A 12,733-nucleotide genomic window follows, 5' to 3' on the forward strand; every position below is an offset into this window, starting at 1 on the left:
AAAATATTGTAACTAACCTTATATCAGAAGAATGTATTTCTAGTGATGTCGAAAGGGAAAGAAATGTGTTCCCAGAAACTGTACAGGGGAAAGACACCTCTTATGGTGTCTATAGGCAGCAGTGCCTAATGGTAAACATGGCCCTGTTGGTGCCCATTGGACCGTTCAGACACATTGGACAACTGCTACAACATGAAAGATTATGAGAAGGGCTGTTATTGGTACAAAATCAGACTTTTTTTTACTTTAAATTTAGCTTAAAATTATGAACCGAATTGTAAGAAAATTGTGGATTTCAAGACAATACTCACTCAATAGTATATTTTTGATCTAGCTTTCCCTGTAACAGAAAAAGTGTGGTTTAGGGGGGGGGGGGGGGGGAATTCACATTAAAGAAATAAAGTATGACTCCAGCAAAAATGTATATTTTGTTTTAAGAAAGTGAAGAAGAATGGTTAGAACCTTTCATCAGCTTTTAACCACATCTATGACGTATCCTTGAATAACCACTCACGTTCTATTCTGATGCCAGTCAGCAGTGGAGGAATAGAAGGACAAAAAAATATCCAAATGCGAGCATTTATTTTATTCAAAAAACAAAAATGCAATTTGTCTGGAATTCCACCTTGCTTTCTTTCAGTTCACTGCTAGAACTATAAATGAGCAGAAAAGCGCTTGCTTCCTCATCTTCTGCCATGTCACAGCTGTTTACAGACCATTTAGCCACATGAATACAGGCGCCATTTTATGGTATATGGAGCTAAATGAGTGAGACTTTGGTCACAAGATGGGGCCAGCTGACAAAATCTAAGACCACAGACTATACTAGATTTATGACCTCAGATATATCCCTCTTCCACAGGGCTGAAAACCAATATATTAGAATTGACAAATATGCATATACAGTCAAACTGCCAAGTTAAGCCAAGCTTGCGACAAAAGGAAAGAAATAGCTAATGCAACCCAAACAGGGATGCCTGACAATATTACCATCTCAAGTACAACCCACAGTTTGTTAGTCATCTGAGGTACCTTCATTGAAAACCGGCCCTCTGCTGTCATTATAATCCTGTTTCCTGAACACTATATGGAAGAAAGCATAATCTGCAGATTGTCAGTTCAATGTGTCATACTCAGATTTCTTAGATATGTTTAGGTGATTGAAACACTAACATGATCGTTGTTTCTTGTATTGATCCAACAGCAATGCATCTCTATCCACTCCAAGTAAGCACCCAGAGAATTATCAATGTACATACTGTAATTGCACACAGATGCAAATGTAACAAAACGTAATTTTAAGTACTGCCAATTCAGCACAATGATCAGTATTTCAGCATGGCAGCAGCTTTGTCTTTCATTCTTTCAAGTCTTTCTTACACACCCTACAGAATGGTGTCCTTAGTGCAAATATCACCCCATGCAGCGAGTCAGTAAACATTGCCGAGTTGGATTTCCTGCATAATTCAGGGAAAGGGAAAAAGGCGAAGAGCTGGGGACAATGGAGGAGGGTCTCTTCAATGCATCATGTGGGTTTGGTTGGGATCAGAGAGGGAACGTTGGGAGTAGACTGGCGATGGCTACGTCTCCCAGTTTCAGTATAGTCGTTTCTCGTAACTGAAAAAGAAAAAAAACAGAAATGTTTAATCCAGTAAGTAAATGCCAAACTGAAAATTTATAAAAGCAAAGTATAAGAAGTTATGACAGTCCAACAGTCGGAGACCGGAGCCACATTATATCAAACTAGTGAACCCCCACACAGTCAAAACAAGGTCTTCCACTCTTTCAAATATAGGCCCTAATTTAAATGAAACCTGACACTTACCTAAAAAAGGAGAACCATTTTTTCTTGATGGCCACAGGAGTACATATACTTTTGTTCTGTGACCCATGGCTAGCTGGTAGTGATCTACTGCCCACTATCAGCTGATGGGGCAGTTGCCCCAGGCTCACAAAAGCATTCCCAAAAATTGTCAGGATACAACCTGCTGCCTGATTGACAGTTGGTTCCATCACGTAGCTATACGTCATCTCGCCGAGCAGCTAATAGGGGCACGCGCATGCCCCCGACTCCGGCGGGCGCGATCCCTGCCGGGCACCCGCGATCGCTCGTTATAGAGCGAGGACCGGGAGCTGTGTGTAAGAAATGCCTGAACAGCAATCAGACATTTCCCTCAGTCAGTCCACCCCCCTTCAGTTAGCACACACCCAGGGAACATACTTAACCCCTTCCCCGCCCCCCAGTGTTAACCCCTTAGCTGCCAGTGTCATTTTTATAGTAATCAATGCATTTTTATAGCTCTGATCGCTATAAAAATGCCAATGGTCCCAAAAATGTGTCTGCCATAATGTTGCAGTACCAAAAAAATAAATAAATAGCTGATCGCCGCCATTACTAATAAAAAAAAAAAAAAAAAAATGTCTACAAAATTACAACTTTTGCTCAAACCAATCAATAAACGCTTATTGCGATTTTTTTTAACGAAGAATATGTCGAAGAATACATATCGGCCTAAACTGAGGAAAAATTATGTTTTATATATTTTTGGGGATATTACAGCAAAAAAAAAATATTTTTTCTTCAAAATTGTCGCTTTATTTTTGTTTATAGCGCAAAAAATAAAACCTGCAGAGGTGATCAAAATACCGCCAAAAGAAAGCTCTATTTGTGGGGGAAAAAAAGACGCCAATTTTGTTTGGGAGCCACGTCCCCCCAACCACACTAATATGTACCTTCATCTCACTCACATGTCAGAGCCCTTGAGAACATCAGGTAATTTCAGGAATGGGGGAATGTGACTCTCTTGACTTCGTATATGGCAAGTGGAGATGTCATAAGTAGAGGTCGACCGATATATCGGCCGGCCGATATATCGGGCCGATATTCAGTCATTTTGGAGAAATCGGCATCGGCCGATTATTATCCAAATGTGGCCGATATTTAGCAGATCTGCATCAGCAGAGTGTGGAGAAGGAAGGAGGAACATGGGGTCCCCCCTCCCTTCTCCACACTGTCTGCAGAGCAGTGCCGTGTGTGTGAAGGAGAATGGAGCTGTCGGACTGATGTCGGGGTGGGCGGGACCCGGGGTGGGCGGGACTCAGCTGTCCAACACCAGCCAATGGGATGAGATCATTGGCTGGATAGCTGCTGGGTCCCGCCCACCTCCAACATCACGATGAATCTGAGCTCCTCTCTCTCTCTGCTCTCACAGTTTCACAGCACATAATGTAGCTGAATGTGTGAAACTCTCTCTTCATACAGTTTCACAACTGCTGCAGAGAGAAAGAGGAGCTCAGATTCGTTGCGATGTTGAAGGTGGGCGGGACCCGGGGTGGGCGGGACTCAGCAGCTATCCAGCCAATGATCTCATCCCATTGGCTGGTGGACAGCTGAGCCCCGCCCAACCCGGGTCCCGCCCACCTTCAACATCGCAATGAATCTGAGCTCCTCTTTCTCCCTGCAGCAGTTGTGAAACTGTATGAAGAGAGAGTTTCACACATTCAGCTACAAATTCAGCTACATTCAGCCCCAAATTCTAAATATCGGCATCGGTATCGGCCAGAGAAAAACCCATATCGGTCGACCTCTAGTCATAGGTCCTGTGTAAACTCTGAGGGACTTACAATTGAGGACACAAAAGGACTGGGTACACAGTATGTTAAATATTAGCGGAAATGGGGCATGGTAAAGAGCTGAGAAGACTCATGGGATTATTTTTCTCTTATTAAACTGGATATTGTTAATCTGTATCCAACATAAAAAGAAAATTATATTGTAGCACATTTAGTTTTTATGTTTCCAGCTTTTTACCTTTATTAACAGCTAGTGATCCTGCCAGTAACAACTGGGTGATAACGCTCACTCACTGTACTGTATCTATATCAAAGCACCATTGTCACCATGCTCTCCTGATTTGGACTACAAACACCTCTTTTTTGTAGTTCATAAAAGATTGCGGAGAAAGCTGATAACATGGAGGGCCCTTTCACACAGGGCGGATCAGTAATGATCCACCTCCGTGTGTCCGCTTTGCTCAGCGGGGATCCTCCGTAAAATCCCAGCTGAGCCGTCGGCTGACAGTGCGGTCCCCGCACACTGTGCAGGGACCGCCCTGTCTTTCCTCGGCTCTTGCAAATCTGAGTCAAAGGCTTGGCAATGCACCACGCATGAAGCTCTTACTATCCTGGTAGGGTGCACTCTAAAAGAAACAGGGGGAAACCCTCTCTTTAAACTACAAGCCTGAATAATAACCTGATAAAACATTGAAAACGGTTGATTGAGACGCAGCCTGCCCTTTCCTGGGGCCTCCTGGTAGCGCAACATCAGTTTTCCGTATCCGAGCAGCCGCTTCAGATAGGCCTTGACTTTTCTTATTCCAATGAGAGAAAGTGTAACCATTTTAATAGCTGATCTGAACACTGCCTGCCCATTTCTGTCTTCTGGCAGCACAACAAAACATCAGTTTCCTATATCTGAAACCTTTAGATAGCTTTTTTTTTTTAACGGCTCTCATCTATATCGAGAGAAAAGCACTAACAGAACATGGCTTACTTTCCTGTGGCTGCACGACTTCTAGTGCCTCCTTGGTAAACAAAGTAAATCACTAGTGTGGCATTGTCGGATTGACAGAAAAATCCTGCAACATAAAAACGTCCAGGCCCTTAAGCCAGATGCTCCATCCGTAGCTCTGGAATGCTGACGGAAAAGGCCAACTTGGAGCTTGACCACTTCCCCTGGGCAGTGGTCTCCTCCAGGTCTGGCCTCCATCCCTAGAGGCCAGTCTTCGTAACCGCCACCTCCCAGGTAACGGGCGTGAAGGGCCTTCTTTTCTGCCAACCTTTTGGTTAAGAACCACCAACTGAAACTCCAGCATATACCTGGGATCAGACCATTTGGATAATACTAGGTTAGGATCCACTCGTTCCAGGCCGACAGAATAATGTTTATATCAGCCTTGAATGAAACGGAGCATAGGGAACTGCTTTGAATGAAGCCACCATCTTCCCTAGCACGTTAAGCAAAAGGCAACTGTAAGGAACTGTTCCTTGCCTTGACCACATAGACCAGCTTTCTCATAGCGCTGATCTTGTCGGAGGCCAAAACATTTTTTTTTTTTTTTTTAGGTTGTGTGCCCAAACATTCCAAGCTTCTTACCAAACGAACAAATGTGCCTTTAGACTGGGATCCTAACCCAGGAGTTCCAGATACTTGACCATGCTGGTCACACTTGGGTCCAGCCATGCTACTGACTGATCAGCAGGAGTTTGCCTCGGTATGCCATTACTGCTATACCCTGGGCCTTTAGACTTGCTAGAGGCGGGCCCTATCACCCAGTAAACCCAGGCACATTGGCTAACCCAAGGGGCAAGACCACCGACTGGAGAAGGTGCTGTTCGCAGACAACCTCTGCAGTCCCATGTAAATAAACACATATGTGGCAAGTGTTAAAGCCATATGCTTCTATGGAAAAGTGCGTTCATGGAAGCATGAATTCATACAAATATGTTTTAGGCAAAACATATAAAAGGGGCGCGCTGTATACACGCATGTGTGCTATGGAACGAGCATCTTGCAAGCAAGCATGCGTTATGAACGGGTTTTTTTTTTTTTGGAAAATCCTTTACTCTGAATGACTGCCCGAAGTCTGGAACCCATAGACATTACCAGAGTAAAGGATTCTCCAAAAAAAACAAACACACACACAAAAAGACATTTGATTATATTCATTTGACCAATTACATTTGAGCCCCTGAAAATGGGACGACTATTAAAATAAAAAAAAAAAAAAAAAATAGTTGCAGTTCCTAAAATGTGTACTTATTTATGTTCAACCCCTTGAATTAAAACAAAGTCTGCACTTCAAATTTCACCTGGAGTTTTGTTTTAATTTTATTCTGGTGGCATACAGAGCCAAAAGTATGAAAATTGTGCTCGTGTCCAAATATGGACCCAACTGTATATTTGCAGCGTTTTGTTATCTCTCTTCAAAGCACTGTGTCCTGTAGCAGTCTCCTGCTCCGTTCTTTTGTTATCAGCCTGATATCTGACAAGTTCTTCGTCACATATTATAATAGAAGCCAGAGTATTGTGTTGGGGAGAATGCTATAAATAGTTTAGCAGAGCCCTGAACTACTCAAAGATCAGCTCTGAAAGTCTCCAACTATAAAAAGAGAGGGGGTGTGTGCCTTTCCTCTAATCAGCCGTCTTGGCTGTATGCCCAGACCTCACTGCAGTGCTAACCAGGAAGAGAAAATCTCCTTACATGATGTGCACTTTCTAAAACAGTATCTAAAGATTAAGACAGCCGATATACATGTACAACTTATGTAGGTAGTTTCATTCCTGTGCATCATCTGAGGCTGTTCACTTCACTGGATATATGCAAGAATTTACATCCACTTTAAATAATTTCTAAAAACAGCTCAATTTGTTTCACATGCATGAAAAAGCAACTTTCAAATATGCAAAAGGCTTGGCTCTTCCAAAAAAGAAGTTAGACTTTAATTTGAACGACACAGAAGAGGAGTCAAAGATCAGTTCTGTGGTATACTTTTAGTCCGGAGACTTTCAAGATTATTATTTTAGTATACATGTAAAGTAATTTGCATTAGGTCTACTTGCACTGGGAAAAATAAAATGACAAGAGGAGAATTGACCAAATCTACTACCAAATAGAAAGGGGCAAAAAAAAAACAAAAAAAAAACAAACACACACCTTTAGTATACAACCATAAAAGAAAACCGTCTATTACTATGGTGAGAAAACTGCTCTAAAAGCACCGAGCATAAAATGGTTGAAGATACATAGATTTGGGGGAAAAAAATTATATATATATATATATATATATATATATATATATATATAATGAAAGTGGCTTCTGCTGCTTTCAATTAAACTCAGTGACAGGGGGCCGGGTCCTGCCGCCTGTCAATCAACGCAGCAGTGGAACTCGGGAATGAGCCCGCATAGGGGCCCCCAGGAAAAAAAACGGCTTTCCGTGGGGGCATCTGATTAGGAGGAGGGGCCTGGAGCTCCAGCGGGGGACCCCAGACGAAGAGGATCGGGGTTTCTTTGTGAAAAACCATTGCACAGAGCAGGAAAGTATAAATGCTTTTTTTATATAAATAAATTATATATATATATATAATCACATATACCATAAAAAAAAAAATCTGAAATACCAAAAAATAGAAATGGGATGGATTTTATGAGTAAGCATATGCAGTCACTAGCATTTTAAGATCATCCTGTATATAGCTTGATGTGCAGTTTACATAATCACTACAAGAGTGCTACTAATTAGAACTTATTCTGAGACTGACTGACATTTTCATGTAGATATGCAATGCCAAATAGTTATTGGAAGAACACAAAGATAAATCATTTTTTTTTATAAAATCGGCAATATAGACAAAATTAAGGGGGCCATAAATGCATGTATGTCTACAAACCCAACCCCTTTAAATGACATCATGTGCGCAAGTAAAGAACAGAATTTCTGGCCATCCGTGGCTGTCCGCCCAGCCAGCACTTACCTGCAGAGATCGCTGCTGCACATACTTTATGTGCGTCCAGCAGCCATCGTCAGAGGTAATCGCCGTCTGGGTGGACAGCCACGGATATCTGCAGTCGCTGACCTGTCATTAAAAGGCGTCCAGGACTTAGCTGCAGCTATCTACTCACAGGTGGCTGAAACTATTCGCAAAAGCACTAGCCGTCCGTGCAAATGTAGCCTTATACTGAAGGAAAACTAGTTCAGAGAATGTGCAATTGTCTCCATTCGGTTTTGGGATCACAAAGAGGTTTGAGTAAAAACCTGAACCTCGCTCTTTTTAGGGGAACTTCTGAGATGACCCCTTGGGATAGTAGGTGATCCAATCCTTTGAAAAAGGACGCTCTTTTTAGAGGATCTTTGGAGAGCCTTGAGCTTCGGAACTGGGAAGATGGGATTTCCTGAAATTCCAACCTGTACCCTAGGGATACTGTGGTTACTACCCATCTGTCCTCAATTTCCGTCTGCCATGCCGCTGAAAGCGGACGAAGCCGTCCCCCCACTGATCCGAGCGGGGGCGTCTCTTCATATAGAGGCTTTGGGGTTCTGCGTGTTAGCTTTTGAACTCCACTGCTTCTTGTTTCTTTGGGCCTGGTCTTCCTTGGTCTTTGTGGCTGGCTGAAAATGCCGTCGCCACTGGCTGGAGGTAGATTTACCAGGAGCCGGGGAGAGAGAACATTTAAAACAAGGTCGCTTGTTTTTCTTCTCAGGTAATAGCGTAGCCTTTCCGCTAGATATCTTTTGGATATACTTTTCCAAATCCTCCCCAAAAGGGGCATTCGCCATGAAAGGGGAAACTCGCTAGAAGCTTCTTGCATGGTGCCTCTGCAGACCAATGCTTTAGCCAAAGGATTCTGCGCATGTGCACCAAAGTGGGCTGTGGCCGCTCTGCATACGTGAAGCGCACACAGAGCAACCATCTGCCTGCTCAGCGGACAGATTCCACGCTAAGAAGGTGGACTCCAACAGAGCCAGCCCTGAGTGTATAGGGGCCTTATTGATAGATACAACCTAAAAGCTTGAATGTTTTGGCAATTTATTGATGGCCTAAATAATTGTAGCCAATTAAAGGGTTTAATCAATGGTGGTGAGAACGATTGCCATACTGCTTAGGTGTTTTTGCAATGGCAGTGAGCACCATTAACCATAGTAGAAATATAAAGTTGGCATCATATACCGATATGCATATTAAATCACACATTTGTAGGATAGGAGGAATTATTGGGCCTCTAGGTTTGTCTTAGGGCCATATGCTATAGAATATGTTTAAACCCCCCCCCCCCCCATTTTTTTTTTTTTTAAACAGATGTCTAAAGTACATAACCCTGTTTTTATTTGTCCATGGACCTTTCAGAACACAAGACATAAATACTCTGTTACTTACATGGTAGGAATGTATATCTAGAATGGATGCATGTACAAAAGAAAGAGAGAAGATTAAAAGCCGTCTGGGATTTTCTTAAATTTGAGATCTCCCACCACCATCACCAAAATAAGCACAAATATAAAATTCCTAGGTCAGGGAAGAACACATTAATCTGAAATTAAAGCAAGGCTCCAGCCAAACATATAAAAAGAAATCTATACATTTAATATATGCCATCATTGATTTAGAAACCATTGATTAGTCTCTAGCTAGAATGGCGATAACAGTAATCATTGTAGCTCTATTGCTTCCTCTGTGACCCCATCTGAAGTTAGCTCATTGGACTATTAAAAAGGACAATACTTTACTTGTAAGCTATTACCGGTGTTGTCTTGTAAACTAGGTAAACACCTCCCATTTTAAAATGTTATATTGACAGCAGAAAGCAAACAACTGGACTGACTATTAATGCAGAATTTTGTAATCCCTTCCATTTCCCCCGCACAGTGGAATACAGAACGTAAAGACCGATTTCAGGCAATGACACTGGCAGTAGTCAAGTAAATTGTATACTGTCAATATTCGAAAATTTTATATTCAAATAAACATTTTGTGTGTGGAGTTTTGCTTTAAGGAATCAGGCCATTCTGGGAGCCAACAGGTAGAATACAATATACTAAAAAATAAAATATAGTCCTATATATGCTAAGAAATGAATAAAAAAACATCACAAAAGTATATTTAAATTTCAAGATCAGAAAACGTCTTTTTTTTTTTTTAAAGAACTATATAACAAATGAGAAATGCACCACTAGCAGGGATGGTTTTCTTTACCACCGTTTCACAAGCAAAATATACAAACATCAAGACAGCTATTTTCATATTTAGCTGTTGGTTTGCAAGCAGTTTATGCCCATTTACAGCTAAAATTCTTGAATTCGGGCTGGCAAAGTTTCCAGAGATGTACACTATGAGATCTAGAAGTTTACAGATCAGCAAAGCATAAAAGAGTCAGGCAGCTAGTATTCTCAAGGAGAGTTCAGCAACGACAACCTCTTTATTCTCTTTGCACAGGTGCCCACTTGTTCCACTCATTCCTAGGTGCCAATTAAAACAGAGGTGGTATAGTTAAAGAAAACAAGACACTAGGGCGATACATGAGGTGGATGTAGCTGGTCTCCACTTCTAGTATTCTTATTGGCTGGAATATTCCCCAGATAGTCAGGTGCTCACTACACCTTGCAACTCTTCTCAGACAGGGGTGATCCAGAACACAACAAAAAAGCTCAGAGGATGAAGAGGGGAACACATTGAAACCCCACTAAATGCCTATAGAAGTCATCTGTGGCTTTATGGGACCACTGGCCCTGGTCAACATTCCTTCTGTCATATGTGATGAGCTTATTATCGACTTATGTTTCAGAGTATATTTATTTATCCTTTCATTTGCTAATAAATGATGCCTTGGTTGAGGGCACTAGGCTGGCGCACCCTTATTGCTTTTTGTTTTGTAGGAGGTAGTATAGCGGCCATTTTAAAACTAAACTTGGCCGCTTCTGTGGGCTGAAACATAAACTTCTCGGCTTGCAATCTGACTAAAAAGTGGTAACTTTGCGTGACAATGGTCAGTTATGGAGCACTCTATACACACACACACACATACTGCACGATTCTGGCTAAAATGAGAATCGCGTATTTTTTTGCTTCGATAGATAGACCACGATTTTCTTTCACATTAAAACAAAAAAAAAAAAAAAAATTGGGCTAACTTTACCGGTTTAAATTTTTTTTTTAATTATTTTTTTAATTAAAGTATTTTTTCCCCAAAAATTGCATTTGAAAGACCGCTGGGCAAATACAGCGCGACATAAAATATTGCAACAATTGGCATTTTATTCCCTAGGGTCTCCGCATTTATATATATATATATATATATATATATATATATATATATATATATATATATATATATATATATATATATATATATATATATATATATATATATATACACACACACACACACACACACACACACATACATACATACACACATACACACACACACACACACACATATACATACACACACACACATACATACATACACACACACACATACATACATACATACACAGGGCCGCTGTTAGAAATCATGGGGCCCCGTACAGCCTACCTGATGGGGCCCCCCCCAACCCCACCTCAAAAAAGTGATATTTTAAGTGATATTTATCTTTGTCCAGGCTAATCACATTCCTTCTAACAAATGAGAGTGCTGCAGCTGACTTTAAGGATTCAATTTTCCTTAAGCCAGCACATCTATTATGCCTTTAAATCAGCTGAGGCATGCACTCCAAAAAATTATTTAAATCTGTATGACCCAATTCACACTAGCATTGCTCTCTGAAGAGTGATCTGCATGCGGATTGCTCTTCTGACAGAATTTGGCTGGTGGTGAACAGGCACTGTATCACCTCCTCAGCAGGAAACATGGTGGGTGGTTACAGTAGTTGCTTTGCGGATGCAGCATATGTACTTTGCCAACCACTACCTTTCCAGCATGAGGGCCCTTTCACACAGTGCTGCTCCACTCAGCAAGGGATCAGTGAGTGGATTCTCTGCAGAATTGGAGCTAAATGGGACAGATGTGTTCTGATTTCCAGGTCTGTTCAGTTTGCATCTGCACACAATGCACAGCCCACAGGGGAGGACTTGTGATGTCTCTATGCGTGGCCAAATGGAAATTTGGACTTGTGTCCACTCACAACAGGCAATGTGGAAGGAAGATTGACCACACTCCCAGCATCAGAAAAAAAAATTGCTTTTATATCCACATAGAAAAGCATCACAAACCCACAATACAGAGAGATAGCAGCATTTTTTTTTTTTAAATCTATGTACATCTGGATTCCATCCTATATAGAGCTTTCATACAGATCATACAGATCCACATGAAAAAATGGCAGGCAGATCTAATTGTAAGGTTTGGGTGAAAGCTTCTTTAAGGAGGGGTGGTTGGTGGGTGGTTAAAAAAATGCAGCTCAGCTACATGTTTTTACTCCCCCCCCCCCCCTCCCATCCAAACAAGTAGCAAGTGTAAAGTAGCATCTCATGCTTATGATTATCATTATGATGATCACAGAACTTTAGATCCTCTATTGCTCTGCCACAGTGCCACATGGCTATTGAGTGCTGACTTTGTTATGGCTCTATTGTGTGACAGTCTGTACACACTCAGACCCAATAGCCATGTGACACTGTGGAAGAGCAATAGAGGATCTAAAGTGCTGTGATCATCCTAATGACGATAATCATGAACACAGTGGGGAGTCAGGGGGCTGACCTTCTTTCCATGGTGTGACTGTGTGCCCTTCCTTGCCTGTAGCTGTGCACCGCTGCTCGATTAAGTTTCCTGCATCCTCTCAGCCAGACAGTCACATGCCTCTCTAACTCCCACCCACAGACAGCACTTACTGAGGGAGCCCTGTACACATAAATCACTCCGCCAGGGATGGTACAAGCAGAGGGCAGCCGGAACTAGAACATGTGCAGCGCATTATGCGGCAGGCTTTATCTACCTGCGCCCCCCGAAAATGGAAATAAAGTCCCTTCAGTTATTTCACTTCCTGGGCCCCTCTATTGCCCTAATGGGGCCCAGGATTATGTAAGTACACCCTAAAAAGCAAGCAGGAACATGGGTGGTTTAGAAAAACATTTTAATATATTCTGTCAGAATTTAACTATAAAGCTTCCCGGGCCCCCTAGCTGAGCCGGGCCCGGTACATCAGGGCTGGCTGTACTGCCCTATCAGCG

The 12,733-nt window shown here is 41.9% G+C and overlaps 1 protein-coding gene across 4 annotated transcripts in view; it reads right to left on the bottom strand.

Annotated features, from left to right (window-relative positions):
• Positions 1-563: 563 nt before the first annotated feature.
• IMPDH1 (inosine monophosphate dehydrogenase 1) overlaps positions 564-12,733 on the bottom strand; it is a 63,135-nt gene continuing 50,965 nt past the window's right edge. For 3 of the 4 annotated variants that reach the window (XM_040343203.1, XM_040343204.1, XM_040343205.1), the window contains exons 15-16: positions 8,939-8,955; positions 564-1,617 (exon numbers count right to left, since the gene is read on the bottom strand). In XM_040343203.1, the coding sequence (XP_040199137.1) occupies positions 1,526-1,617; positions 8,939-8,955 (109 nt within the window). In that variant the 3' untranslated portion in view covers positions 564-1,525. The remainder of the gene's footprint in view (positions 1,618-8,938; positions 8,956-12,733) is intronic. The other variant, XM_040343206.1, reaches the window with a different exon arrangement.

The sequence above is a fragment of the Rana temporaria genome, chromosome 3 (assembly GCF_905171775.1).
Source record: "Rana temporaria chromosome 3, aRanTem1.1, whole genome shotgun sequence".
Taxonomy (NCBI): domain Eukaryota; kingdom Metazoa; phylum Chordata; class Amphibia; order Anura; family Ranidae; genus Rana; species Rana temporaria.